The 14763-nt window shown below is 36.9% G+C and overlaps 1 protein-coding gene across 2 annotated transcripts in view; it reads left to right on the top strand.

Moving 5' to 3' along the window:
* Window positions 1-14763, top strand: part of LOC106053346 (uncharacterized) — a 61781-nt gene that overhangs the window by 22929 nt on the left and 24089 nt on the right. Inside the window, exons 7-14 of one of the 2 annotated variants that reach the window (XM_056020226.1) lie at window positions 849-925; window positions 2110-2193; window positions 2805-2875; window positions 5747-5824; window positions 9220-9280; window positions 11735-11813; window positions 11966-12129; window positions 12887-13045. In XM_056020226.1, the coding sequence (XP_055876201.1) occupies window positions 849-925; window positions 2110-2193; window positions 2805-2875; window positions 5747-5824; window positions 9220-9280; window positions 11735-11813; window positions 11966-12129; window positions 12887-13045 (773 nt within the window). The remainder of the gene's footprint in view (window positions 1-848; window positions 926-2109; window positions 2194-2804; window positions 2876-5746; window positions 5825-9219; window positions 9281-11734; window positions 11814-11965; window positions 12130-12886; window positions 13046-14763) is intronic. The other variant, XM_056020227.1, reaches the window with a different exon arrangement.

Genomic DNA, 14763 nt, shown 5'->3' with positions numbered 1-14763 from the left:
AAAAATTCACCCCCCAACCCCCCCCCCCGAATAAAAATCCTGGCTACGCCCATGATAAATGGTGTGACAATACTGGATGGCTAACAAATGACTATGTGTTAAAATGCTGATCTCATAACGGCAATAACTCTTGAAGGCACAGTGTAATCCTGCTTCAGAAATACCGGGAACGTTGGCTGTCCTTTAAAAAAACATAATGGGTCATAGGTCACAATTTTTCAATAAATGTAAAGACATGGCGCTCGAGATCGTTGGGTTAAGATTATTTTACATAAATAAATCTTATTTCCACCTTTTCTCTTCCCTTTCCCTCACTGCCCCCCCCCCATAAACTAAATTCCTTTGTCCCCAAACGTTCTGTTCTTGTTACTGAGTGACTTACAAACCTACCCAGAGTAAGAATTCTGTTCCTTGATCTCATGCGGCACTCAAACATTTAGGAGATCGATTGATTTGACCCCACACGAATACACGTTTTTACAAATTGTCATATATGGCCCTATTGTAATACCAAAGACTTTAAAACAGGCAGGTTCATTGAACCGTAGTGTGAAGTCAGACAAGTGATCCCACCTTACGGATATATCACTAATTTCTATTTAAGAGAAATAAGCGCACTTGAAAAGCACACACACTATGTAGAGATCCAACTCATGTCCTATTCATTGACAAAAGAATCTGTCATGTTTCAGTTGTTGTGACATGTCTTGTTTATCATTGACAAGTGAAGCTGTCATGTTTCAGTTGTTGTGACATGTCTTGTTTATCATTGACAAGTGAATCTGTCATATTTCAGTTGTTGTGACATGTCTTGTTTATCATTGACAAGTGAATCTGTCATATTTCAGTTGTTGTGACTGTGTTTGACGAAAGTACTGGCAGTAGCAGCACCCTCGTGACACTTGAAAGGGGAATGTCTTTCGGTGTAAGTCTTAATGTCTGTACAACAAAAGAGCAGAGAAAAAAATCTTACACGATCTGTTGTATTGTAGGCAAAAATAAAAACGAAATATTTTTAACGCAGTAATGCTAACCCTATCCAACATATGTGTATTACAGCATACTCGTATCTCATACAGAGTCATCCTTAGTGTACAATAGGCTAGATCTATATATTTCAGCATTGATTTATTATAGAAAACATGAACTTTGTTCTTCTACGCATATCAAATCCTTCTTTGAAGGCGAGGTAAATAAGGCTTTGAGTGTAGTTATTTTAGATTTTACAGAACAAAATAATGAAGAAGGTTATGTGCTAGTGTAGTTAAGCCAGAGAGCTAGAGTAATCATGATGTTCAATTATGTTCTCTAAAAAAACGCACTCTGTAAATTCATTAAATATATTGAGGCTTTAAAAACTGAATGTCTATGAGAGGTTGAACGTTAGAGCAAAGGGTTACGAGTATGCGATGTGGACAACACAATGCACTTTTATAGTGATAAAGCTAAAATATTTAAAAAAAAACATTCTCAAGAAATTTAGCCTTGGATCTTCAAATCGGAAGTTCAGTTTTCTGACCTTCAAGTAGAAAGTTCAGTTCTCTGACCTTTAACTGGGAAGTTCAGTTCTCTGACCTTCAACTGGGAAGTTCAGTTCTCTGACCTTCAACTGGGAAGTTCAGTTCTCTGACCTTCAACTGGGAAGTTCAGTTCTCTGACCTTTAACTCGGGCGCTCACTTCTTCTCTTTTTAACTCACAAGTTTGTTTCTCTAGCTTTAGTATACAAGTCTAGCTGCATCCTTTTTTTCCTCAGCAGACTCATCTTCTATCCCATAACCCTGTCAGGCTGCCTGCTTCGGTTCTCTGCCTTTCTGACTCTGTCTGTTAGAATGATCCAGTTTATTTTGTTGTCATCCCATTCGCTCTTTGATTGTCATCAATTTCTTTGACCTGGTACTGTACCCTAGAGGAATGTTCTTCTGAAAGTTTTTTTTCACCTTGTTAATTCCACCCCCACCCCCGGGGTTGTCTTGCAGGAGGTTAAGAACTAATAGACTTTATTTCTCTCTCTCTCTATATATATATATATATAATGGATAATGGAATTAAAATAAATAGCTATAACTAAACAAAAATACTTGTTTTATTCTTCGCTTCTATTTTTCCAGGAACTTGGACTTATAACCCATTCCAAGAGACAGGCCAGTGTTGTTTGTAAGACTGGTGTGGAGGTACTTAGTATAACCTACTCAGTAAGTGTTGTTTGTAAGACTGATGTGGAGGTACCTAGTATAATCTACTCAGTAAGTGTTGTTTGTAAAACTGATGTGGAGGTACTTAGTATAACCTACTCAGTAAGTGTTGTTTGTAAGACTGACGTGGAGTTACTTAATATAACCTACTCAGTAAGTGTTGTTTGTAAGACTGATGTGGAGGTACTTAGTATAACCTACTCAGTAAGTGTTGTTTGTAAGACTGACGTGGAGTTACTTAGTATAACCTACTCAGTAAGTGTTGTTTGTAAGACTGACGTGGAGTTACTTAGTATAACCTACTCAGTAAGTGTTGCAACAAAGTCTTTTATGAACTTTGTAACTCATTATTAAATTGAATAGATAGATAGATAGATAGATAGATAGATAGATAGATAGATGGATGGATGGATGGATGGATGGATGGATGGATGGAATGGATGGATGGATGGAATGGATGGATGGACGGATGGATGGATGGATGGATATATAGATAGATAGATAGATAGATAGATAGATAGATAAGCATATCAAGATAGCTTTATATATTTTCTATATAAATATGTAGGGAACTCAAAAATATCTTCATTTCTCTCTCTCTTTTTGTATAGGAATATCAAAAAATCTTTATGTCAGGGGGGATTGTGAAGCTAGACAATGACGAGCACTTTGAGTTTCTCAGGTCATATTACATTGCTTTTTCATTATTATCAATATTACATTGCCCTTTAATTATTATCAAAATCGCATTGCTCTTTCCGTGTTATAACGAAAGCCTGACGCTGAAATTTGAAATGACGATCTGTTACAAGATTTTATACCTTTAGGCCGACTGAGGCGTACAATGTAAGGAGGAGACAGGCTTCGGACAAGACAAAAAATGTGGTCATTCTTTGCTAGAATTTATGCTACAGTACCTCTGTGTGTATCTCACATACACAATCATGATATATCCAGTGGTGACCAATAAGTGACTAGTGTTGATTTTCAGAAAAAAAAAATCTTTTTCATGTTGCTATCAAAAATCCATTTCCCCCCCCCCCCCCCGCCTACTGTTGTTAGCACTGTGTATGTTGTTTTGTTTAAATTCCTAACACTGCTGGAGTTACACGTCAATCAGATTTAACATAATCACAAGTGGAACTAGGGAACTCGTTTTGTTTTGATTCAATCAATGACAATGGCGCATGGAGAGTGCTAAAAGCATGGCATTGTGTCAAATATTGCGACAAACACAAGTTAATATTGGCTTAACATAAGGCTAGGATTTCTCAACATAAAATATGCTAATAAGGCTTGTCTTCGAGTCCCAAAATTAATGAGGAATGCAATAATTCCCGTGGCTACATAAAATATATTAGTCCATATAACATTGCAAGATATCCCACCCTATTGGATGTATTTGAAGGATCACTTTGGGGCACAAATAATTATTCTTTTATAAAACGTTTATGTTTTGTGTGACGGACTTGTAATTCTCTAAGAAAGCGTACGTATCATCTTTCCTCTCAGTGCTGGTTTAGTTTATAAACATGACATTGAGCTAAAAGACTTAAACAAACCATTAGTCAAGTGGGTGTGGATGGCATTCGAAACTAAAAAACAAAGTCACTGAACCATTAGTCAAGTGGGTGTGGATGGCATTCTAAACTAAAAAACAAAGTCACTGAACCATTAGTCAAGCGGGTGTGGATGGCATTCTAAACTAAAAAACAAAGTCACTGAACCATTAGTCAAGCGGGTGTGGATGGCATTCTAAACGCGCCAACTCTGAACCTTTCGTTTACTTTAGAAGACATTAGCTCCACTCTGTAGTTCTTTTAATACCAGGGAACAATGGCCTCCTGAGATTGATCGAATGCCATGTGATTGAGTTGGCAATAACGATAATTTGTCACCATTAACACTTGATAGCAATACCGAGTATGACTATTTCTGAATCTAGATTGGTTGCTTGTATAGTCTTGTATTAATTTATTATTTACTTGCCTCTCTGCTTCCCTAACTATTTTATAAGACCCCGAATAGGCTAAAAATAAAAAGGAAACATGGGTAAGCGCTAATTGATAGCTGACTTGATTTCACTAAGTTTCATCATATAACATTGGTTAATAAAAGTGTTTTGGGTGACTTAAGGGAAGCCGATATACATCTATGTGCAAGTGTCTGGAACCTGATTTATCAAAACTATAACAGGAAAATATTTGATTTAGCAAAAAAGAAAATGACTAAAGAACTTTCTTATCACGTTTAATTCTAGCAATGGTTAACCATGATAAATAAAGGTAACCATGAAAAGACAAATTAAGTACAGAGATCTATACAGACTTTAATGGGTTATTATACACATGAATCGAGGCTCCGCCAATTCAAAGATCTCAAACTTGTAAGCTAAGATTGTTATCACTACGTAGTTTAATTTATTAAACTTTCCATGTGTAGCAAATTTTAATTTATATTTTTTTTTTGGTCCTCAACCCACGCGCTAATTTGGAAGGCCAAAGAACCTATTGTCTTATAGACATTCTAACGTGCCTAATTTGGAAGGCCAAAGAACCTATTGTCTTATAGACATTCTAACGTGCCTAATTTGGAAGGCCAAAGAACCTATTGTCTTATAGACATTCTAACGTGCCTAATAATTTGGAAGGCCAAAGAACCTATTGTCTTATAGACATTCTAACGTGCCTAATAATTTGGAAGGCCAAAGAACCTATTGTCTTATAGACATTCTAACGTGCCTAATAATTTAGAAGCACCTAATTAATATGTGAGACATTTTGGCGGGGCAATGGGGCACATTATGGCTCTATAGTTCTAAGGAGCTCGAGGGTCTACAGAAGCTCGGTGGTTTATGCATGTCAGTGTTGTGTGTGTGTGTGTGTGTGTAATGGACAGACTCAATTGACTAATAGATTAATTGATTAGTATACTAAACATTTCTAAATATGCATCAGATCATGTCAATAAACTATTGATTTCTTGTATTGATTAGGTTTTTTCTACTCTAGGACGGACACATTTAGCCGAATTATATGAGACATGTCCACCAATTCCCCACCTCCTTACCCCAACCTCAAATATACATGTGTTTAAAACAAACACTCACAGACACACACATTCTCACACACAAACTCACTCACACACACTTGCAAACACACACACACACACAGAGCTTGATATTCAATGAGGAACCTCGAGCCAATACACTTCACATTTTCCTAAATTAATGTTTGTTTAATAGTCGCTTCCTGCCAGGATTCGCAATGAAGCAATCGGAATTGGTTCATAAAATGCCTCTAATCACAGGCACGCACACTCGATCGCACGTCTGCCAACACATACATAAATTAGGCAGGTAAAACTTAACCGACCCCCCCCCTACTCTCAGCTAACGACCCAGAAAAGAAAGCTCATTGACTGTGTCTAGATACTCCATATACCTGTTTCAATATCCTGTATCAGTGACAATGATTGCCTTGGATTTAGCAGTTTGTACTGAACCTTCTCCTCAAAGGGAGGTCACCAAAGATGACTTGCTTTACATCAGCAGGAGTCTGCAGTTCCTAAGACATTGGCCAGTAGAGAAACTCAAAGAGAATCCAACAGCCAGTTGTATTTACTACTTCCAGTAAGTTGTACTTTGACTTAACATCTCTAGAGATAACATTGTTCTAGTACTCTTGCATTGAATAGGCAGGAAAAAACGTGAATCCCAAAAGTAATTTTTTTAGACTACAAGAATCGAACTAGCTTATTACTAAAAGAAGAAACTAGGAGGGCAATAAAGTGCTAGGTTTAAGTGTTTATAACATTCCAGCGTTGATCGTCTTAATTATCTTTATTGTCTTTATTCGTCTTTATTATCTTTATTCGTCTTTATTCTTCTTAATTATCTTTATTGTCCTTATTCGTCTTAATTATCTTTATTCATCTTGATTGTCTTTATTCGTCTTTACTGTCTTTTGTTCTTTGACATTCTTTTTTTTTGTCTCTTCCTTTCTCTCTCTCTCTCTCTCTCTCTATTATTCCTTTTTTCTCTCTATCTTTCGTCTTCTTCATTCTCCATTGAAGCATTGTAAAAGAAATAAACGATTCTGTCATGATGACTTGTTCAGGGACAGTTCTCTTAGGACTTGATGTGGAGAAAAACTTGATAAGTGTTCTCTTTTCACTGTGACATGCTTGTTTAACCTTGTCTAAGTTATCATTCATATAGTTTTTGATATATGAGTTGTTGTTTTTTATCTATGGCGGAAAACTATAAATAGCTTGTTGGTTTTAGGTGTATCCGGTGGATAAAATAAAGGAAATGTTGATGAGGTTTGAGTTTTTAAATTCATTGTGAAAATATGGGTGTGCACTGCAGTATAACATTTTCTAAACTCTTTAGTGTGTATTTCCTTTTTTTTTGTCCTTGACCTGTTTAGTTGAACGTGAAAATCCTCAATGTCCAGGATCTCTCCATGTGACTACAGATATGTCCAACTATTAACATAAATGTTTGTTTAAATGACGATCGGCTTATTTTTATATTTTAAGTAAATTAAATGTTACACACACACGTGCAATAACACACACACAGTTATTTTTTTTTTATTTTTTGAGTGGTTGGGGGTGGGGAGGGGTCATCGAAAGAAGAGGGGTAGGCAAGCTTTGAACCCTCTTTTAAATGATATATCATATGTATTCCACACACACACACACACACACACACACACACACACACTTATAAGCTATTCTACAATGAACACTTCTCGAATGACCGCTGCGCAGCAAGAAATAAATGACAGTGTCACGTCCGGGATAATGTTTATAGTGTCGCATTTGGTTTACAGCTGTTTAGTCTTTGTAGATCTATTATATGCAGTTTTTCTTTTTTATTTGGTTCAGCTTTTGTTTCCTGGTCATTGTTTAAAAAAAGTCGCGCGACATGTCGTGTACGAATATCAGCCCATGTTGAAATTTGTCTTTGTAGAATAGACCCTTTGTAAGCGATGTCGCTCTTCTCAAATTCAATATTCTCTGTGTGTGCAATGAACCGTCCCTAGGAGGCGTCAATATTGTTTTTATAGGTCGGTGTTGTATAATGCTCTACTATGTAAAGTTGTTTTTGTCATTTGTTTGTAGAGAATAAATTATCTGTAGTCTAATTCTGTTTGTCTGTTTTTCTCTTTCTCTTCTCTCTTCCTCTTTCTTTTTCAATCTCGCTCTTTCACTTTCTTTCACTCTCTTCTCCCTTTCTCTGTCTCTCTCTCTTTCTTTATCTCTCTCTCTCTCCCTCTGTTTCCCCCTAAACTGCTCTCTTTCTTCTTTTCTGCTGTCTTTATTAGCGGCCCCCTATATTGGGGAAAGCACTATTAGTTTTGTCACGGCCGTATATACATATTGACAACACAAACTTTAGGTTAGGTCCTCAAAGAAATATTTAGCACTGACATATTTTGTCTTTGTATGGGATTTTGTGTCAGTGTGTGTGTATGTTTAAAAGTGTATACGCTTATTAATAGGTAATGTTATTTTATAATAGTGTCCATCAATGTATACATCTAATTTTTCAAAATCGTGCAATGCTTACGATAGCCGTTTTTAAGACAGGCAAAAAGCAAGACCTGCACTAGATGTAAATAATCGTAGGAAATCATACTTTGAATGTACATTTTGTATGAAGGTTAATATTGATAATTTGTTGTTAATAGTTTCTGATATCAAAACCTGAAGGTCTGGATTGACAGTTTGTAGTTCATAATTTCTGAAGTTTTATTATTATTTCAATCTAATTTTACTTTGGTGTTTATCATGCTTAAAATATCGAAACCTGCCTTTAAACCTGCATTGCTTGCCATAAAATTTGATCCCAAAGGGGGCTTCCTTCAAGTTTGTGTGAAAAAGGCTCTCTCCTTTTTTACTTCGCTCTGTTTTCTCTTTGTTCTCTTTTCCGGCGTTTTCTCTCTTTTTCTCTATTTTCAGTTCTGTTTTCTCTCTCTCTCTCTCTCTCTCTCTCTCCATCTGGCCTCTATTTATTCTAATTTAGATTGTTGTCAAGTGTACCATTAAGATATGTCAAAACTACGCGCTTTAAAAGTAGTTAGTTTTTTTTTTAACTTTCAACTAAAACGAAGTTCGTTTTAAAATTAGTTTTAAAAACAACATTTGAATCAGTATTCTATTCCATGAGTTAGTTAATAAATGGAAAATCTATTTTATAATGATCCATTCATACTTTTTCCATTGTGACCTTAGATGCAAATTTTGTGTACCAATGCGCGAATCTATGACTGAAGCTTGATTTATTAATGAAGAAGACTTTGACTTTAAAAAAAAACTTCACTTTATTTCACTTTGGTTCACTTTCGTAAAAGAAAAAAGTAGCCGTTGCATCAGAACTTTGAATGATCTAAAATACCATGATGTCCGATTTTCGTTTTCTCTTCTAGTTTCTGAGATCTAAACGGGACGGACGGACAGACGGACGGACAGACAAGCCACTCAAAACTAATAGCGTCTTTTCCCCTTTCGGGGGCCGCTACTAAAATACTCAGAAAGACACAAAGATAAAGGCACATTCCTCGTTCCATATGCTAGGACAAATTTGTAGTCTTCTTCTCTAGTGCTATTAGAGCATGGAATGGGTTGCCTCAGCCATCCAGGAAAACCAGTGACTTGGCAGAATTCAAGTCATTGGTTAACATGCATGACTAGATGAAGGAAGCGTTGGGCGTAATCATCTTCTTTTTCAAGTAATGTCTGTATTATATAAGATAAGATAAGATCTACCAATTGCTCTCTTTATTTTATTTACTTTGGCTATACTTCTGTCTCATTGACGTAAGAATTCTGTCTCAGAAATCTCCATGTGCTTATTAAAGGTCAAATAAAATAATAATACTGTCTCTAATAACGCTCTTCTATAGTTGCAGGTATTGCAGGTATATAACATGTATTGTTAAACTTTGATTATGAAACACATTTGTATATTATTCTATTTCTCCGTCTTCTCACCCATGTCTCAATGGTCTGCTCCAGTCGTAATACTGTGCTCGTTCGTGACAGCAACAACTCGGACTGGATCTATGTTGTACTTAAGGTCAGTGTAACTTTAGATCTCAGTTTAATTTTAATGTACATCTAAGTTTAATTCTAATGTAGATCTAAGTATACCCTTAACGTAAATTTAATACTAGTTTAATTTTAATTTATATCTTAGTTTAACTTTAATGTTGATCACATTTTACTTGTAATGCAAAATTTAAATAAATTTTAATATAAATCTCAGTTTAATTAGACTGTAGATCTAAGTTTCATTTTAATGTAGATCTAAGTTTATTTTTAAAAGACATCAGTTAAAAATGAATATAGTTTGTTTTATTTGAACGTATACACCTTGATTTCAAAACAGATTGTCTCTTTGTATTAACATTCGAGTTAAAAGTTTAGCTTAAGAAGGGTCAAGGAATTTTTACCACATAAACAAAACAAACCCATTAAGAACATACAACTTTCGCTCTCTAAGCCTTATATATAGTCTATGGCCTTGCTAAATCTCACCAATAATTTTAACAAAGGATTTAACAAAGCTACTGTTGTGTCCTGCGCCCACTATGACTAGGCTCTCAACAAATTGTGTGACCTACAGTATACTTAGAAAGAAAAAAACAACAAGAAAACAAATTTAAAAGAATTTTAAAAACAAAACTTATATTAAGTGTAATTTATCAGTTAGGATCATTCATGTAATCAAATTTGTAATAAATCTACTGTCCATACTAACAATACTGAATCTGTGCCATTAGAAATATTTTTACCTTTTGTTTTCGTTTAGCGCAATTTCATGCTTTTAGCTTTTTCAATGCGCTATGATCCTATCACTTTCTCAATGCGCTATGATCCTATCACTTTCTCAATGCGCTATGATCCTATCACTTTGTCAATGCGCTATGATCCTATCACTTTCTCAATGCGCTATGATCCTATCACTTACCTGAACCAGTTGGGGAAAAAAGAGGGGAGAGGGAATTTTGTGTGTGTTCGTCAATGCTACCGTGATCGCTTTTTAAATTAGTTTTAAAATGTTCGACTTTAATTCGAACTCAGGTCTCAAGCCTCCTCAAGTGGACCACATCTATCAAGTACGATATCTTTCCCTTGTTTGATGCACACAAAAAAAATACCAATAGTTAATTAACTAATAGGTTATTTTTTTAAATTGATTCTTGTTTTATCAGGTACTAGAAATAATTTAGCAAAACTTCCACTTCATCGAGATTGTGTGTGTGGCAGAAATAACGTGTGCAAACTTTTTACCAGACAGACAGAGTGAATTGACATACGCTTGGTAACAAATCCAAGAAACCATGTAGAATTATATGTTCATTAAGTGTATTAAAAATCAGAAATAAAATGTATAAGCTTAAGACAATGTAGCCTCGTGTAGGCAGATTGAGACCAATACCCATTGTAGGCTTGTGTCGGCAGATTGAGACCAATACCCATTGTAGGCTTGTGTTGGCAGATTGAGACCAATACCCATTGTAGGCTTGTGTCGGCAGATTGAGACCAATACCCATTGTAGGCTTGTGTTGGCAGATTGAGACCAATACCCATTGTAGGCTTGTGTCGGCAGATTGAGACCAATACCCATTGTAGGCTTGTGTTGGCAGATTGAGACCAATACCCATTGTAGGCTTGTGTCGGCAGATTGAGACCAATACCCATTGTAGGCTTGTGTTGGCAGATTGAGACCAATACCCATTGTAGGCTTGTGTCGGCAGATTGAGACCAATACCCATTGTAGGCTTGTTTGGCAGATTGAGACCAATACCCATTGTTGGCTTGTGTTGGCAGATTGAGACCAATACCCATTGTAGGCTTGTGTTGGCAGATTGAGACCAATACCCATTGTAGGCTTGTGTCGGCAGATTGAGACCAATACCCATTGTAGGCTTGTTTTGGCAGATTGAGACCAATACCCATTGTAGGCTTGTTTTGGCAGATTGAGACCAATACCCATTGTAAGCTTGTTTGGCAGATTGAGACCAATACCCATTGTAGGCTTGTGTCGGCAGATTGAGACCAATACCCATTGTAGGCTTGTGTTGGCAGATTGAGACCAATACCCATTGTAGGCTTGTGTCGGCAGATTGAGACCAATACCCATTGTAGGCTTGTTTTGGCAGATTGAGACCAATACCCATTGTAGGCTTGTGTCGGCAGATTGAGACCAATACCCATTGTAGGCTTGTGTCGGCATACTGAAACAAATTCCTATCCCTACGATTCTGTTTTATGAATTGTGTTTTCTGGTTTGTCATGTCGATGATTGGTCGTTTGAACGAGAAACCACTTTTTAGGCTGTGCAACGTAGTACTCATTAGTATATTCACGAGAGTATCTTTTTTTTTACTTGAAAATTCAAAATTCTAAGCATGAATACATATGTTTTCAGCCTTATTACATTCTAAGAAGGTCATTACTTTTACAACTTGTCTAGGACGACTTAATTATAAAAATTTTATGATAATTTCTAAATTTTAATCACCAGGGGAGCTTATCTGTGTTAAAGAAATTGAAAAATTTCACCAATAAATCAGAAAAAGATCAAAGAACTCCTAGGACTAAAGGTAGCCTGCTCCGGCTTAGTTGTTTTATACTTATATGTTTAGTAATCAGAAGTTATATATCTGTGACTTTTAAATATCTTGAACATACAACAATATTATTGTCTGAATCAGTTGCATCTTTCATTACATGTTGATCTAAATTAAAACAATAGGTGATCAAGACGTCCAGATCGATGAGAAATTGGCAGCTAAATACACAGAGAATAGTTTCGCTGAACGGAAAAGAAGACCTGGTCAGTGGAAACTTCAATCACTGGACCTGCCAGTTGTACCTGAGGAACAATTTAAATCTCCGGTAGAATTGGAATCAAAATTGGTGACTAGATTTATTTATTTCAAACTTTAGCTGATTGAGTTCAGTTTTTCAGTTGGGCTACAATTTTTTAAAAAATATAACTAAACAAGACTTGTGTATTCGACTATTGGTGCTGTTCAGTCTGGGATATCTGTCTCGGTGGCTGTTCCGATTGGCTACTCATCAAGGAGGCTCTGATTCAAATTCCGATTAAGACCAGGAGTTTTAGCATTGAGATTTGACTCAGCTGATTTGTATTTGCTGAGCGCATATAACCGAGATCCGTCGCTATAGAAGGCCCTAGCACTGACCTGCAAAGTCACAACCAGTGGGCAGTTTAGACCAATAACTCGTTGCCACATCACAGGTCTGCTAGCAAACTCCGCGATATTCTCCTTTGACCATTAGCTGTCTGAAATGGACATGCTTTGGAACATTAGGCATAACATTATTAGAAACTGGGGGGGGGGCAGTTTGGGACTTTGCTGATACATGTTATTTGTGTTACAAGTACTGAAACATTTTTGGGTTTCTTCTAAAGCACATTTTCAGTTGAGACGACACGGTGTAATTGATCTCATTTACTTTGTCAGTATCACTCAATATCATTACCCATCATGCAGTCAACCGAGCAGTCAACCGAGCAGTTTATTGAAAAGATAAAAGAATGGATTGGTCTTTTTTTTTAAGTCTAATGCATGCAAGCGTCTTATTCAGTTATGCTTACACATTATTAAGTGGATCTACTGTGTTTGAAATGTTACGTAATGTATTTCAGAGCCAGACTCTACCTGGATATGTGAATTATAAAGACAGATTATTGTCACTGGATTACGAGAAGATAATCAAAAGTTACCAGTCAAGACTATTAACCAAAGGGACACAACAAGCAAATTTTTGGAAGCAAGATTCAGCAAAAAAGTGGCTCAAACAGAAGGTGACTTTAACATTGTCTTCAGTTTAAGTAAACATACATACATACATACACATACAATGTTACTTTAACACTGTCTTTAGTTTAATTGCACATACATACACACACATACAAGGTGACTTTAACATTGTCTTCAGTTTTAGTGCACATACATACACACACATACAATATGACTTAAACATTGTCTTCAGTTGAAGTACACATACATACAAACAAGATGACTTTATTAATACCCATCATTACCAGTTCCTAATAAATGGCTCCTTCTGTCTCGGCAGACCATGGATGCGCTAGATGAGTCACTGGCTTTAGTTATGTCTTGAGATGGGACAGAATCTGGAGTGACTGATCAAGCCAATTTTGGAGCGGCAGATTTTGCCACAGTTCGTGCATGTATATTCATCTGTCCTAGGGCTAGCTGACAGGGCAGATTTATTTTTCTTTCTCTTGGCTGACGCAGCTTCGTTTCTTTTGCATTCGGCGAAGTTCGTACCAGCACGTACAGTCTGTCTCCATGCTGTCCGGTCTTGGGCTATCTCCTCCCACATACTTTGGTCGATGCCCGTGGCTCTCATGTGAGTGACATGACCGAGCCATCGAAGTCTTCTCTGTTGAAAGAGAGCATAGATGCTGTGCATGTTAGCCCGTGTCAGAACTTCCTGATTGGTGACACGATCCCTCCAGGAGATGCACAGTATGCCTCCCATGCAGCGTAGCTGGAAGCTATTTAATCTGTGTTCTTGAAGCATGTAAGTTGCCCAGCCATCACTGCCATAAAGAAGTGTGCTCAGAACACAGGCATTGTAGACTAGGATTTTGGTTGCCATAGTCAATTTGGTATTTTCCAACACGCGCATGGAGAATTTTGCCATTACTGAAGAAGCCTTTTCTATTATTTTTGTCAGCTCAGTGTCTAAATCTTGTTGTTCCCAAGTATGTGAATTCCTGCACTGTAAGTGTGTGATTTTAAGTATGTATCGCTGATATTTCTGCGACATCTTATGCCAGGATTTCGGTCTTGGAGAGGCAAATTATAAGGCTAAACTCTTGACAAGCAGCTGCCAGAGCATTCACAAGTCTCTGCAATCTTTCTTGTGTGTGAGATATGAGTGCCGCATCATCGGCGAAAAAAAGTATCCTCAACATACGCCGTCTCTTCGTTTTGACTTTAAGGCGTGCCAGGTTAAATAGCTTTCCATTGCATCTACTGTGGATATATCCTCCATCTTCCAGGGATTTGAACGCACTGGTGAGTACAACTGAAAAGAAGATGCCGAATAGTGTTGGAGCCAGAACACATCCTTGTTATACTCTGCTCTTGATGGAGAATGGCCTAGAGGTGAAACTGTCAAACTGTACGGTGCCCTGCATATTTTCATGAAAAGCTGACACTAGTTTGCGTAGCTTTTTTGGACAGCCGATTCTCTCTAATACGGCAAACAAGCCGGTTCTGCTGACAAGGTCAAACGCCTTGGTCAAGTCAATAAAAGCTATAAAGAGGGACAGCCTTTATTCTCTGCTTTTCTCCTGTAGCTGCCGCAGGGAGAAGATCATACCTGTTGTGGATCTACTGGCCCTAAAGCCACACTGCGATTCTGGGTAAACTCGTTCTGTCAAGTTTTGCAGCTGCTTCATTATTACTCTAGCATAAGCCTTCCCATCTATGCTAAGAAGCGAAATGCCTCTATAAATAAAAATAAATAAATATTTATATTTGAAAC

Source organism: Biomphalaria glabrata, chromosome 2 (assembly GCF_947242115.1).
Source record: "Biomphalaria glabrata chromosome 2, xgBioGlab47.1, whole genome shotgun sequence".
NCBI lineage: Eukaryota > Metazoa > Mollusca > Gastropoda > Planorbidae > Biomphalaria > Biomphalaria glabrata.
Note: the sequence above shows the minus strand (reverse complement) of the source record. Positions and strands in the feature narration are given on the sequence as shown.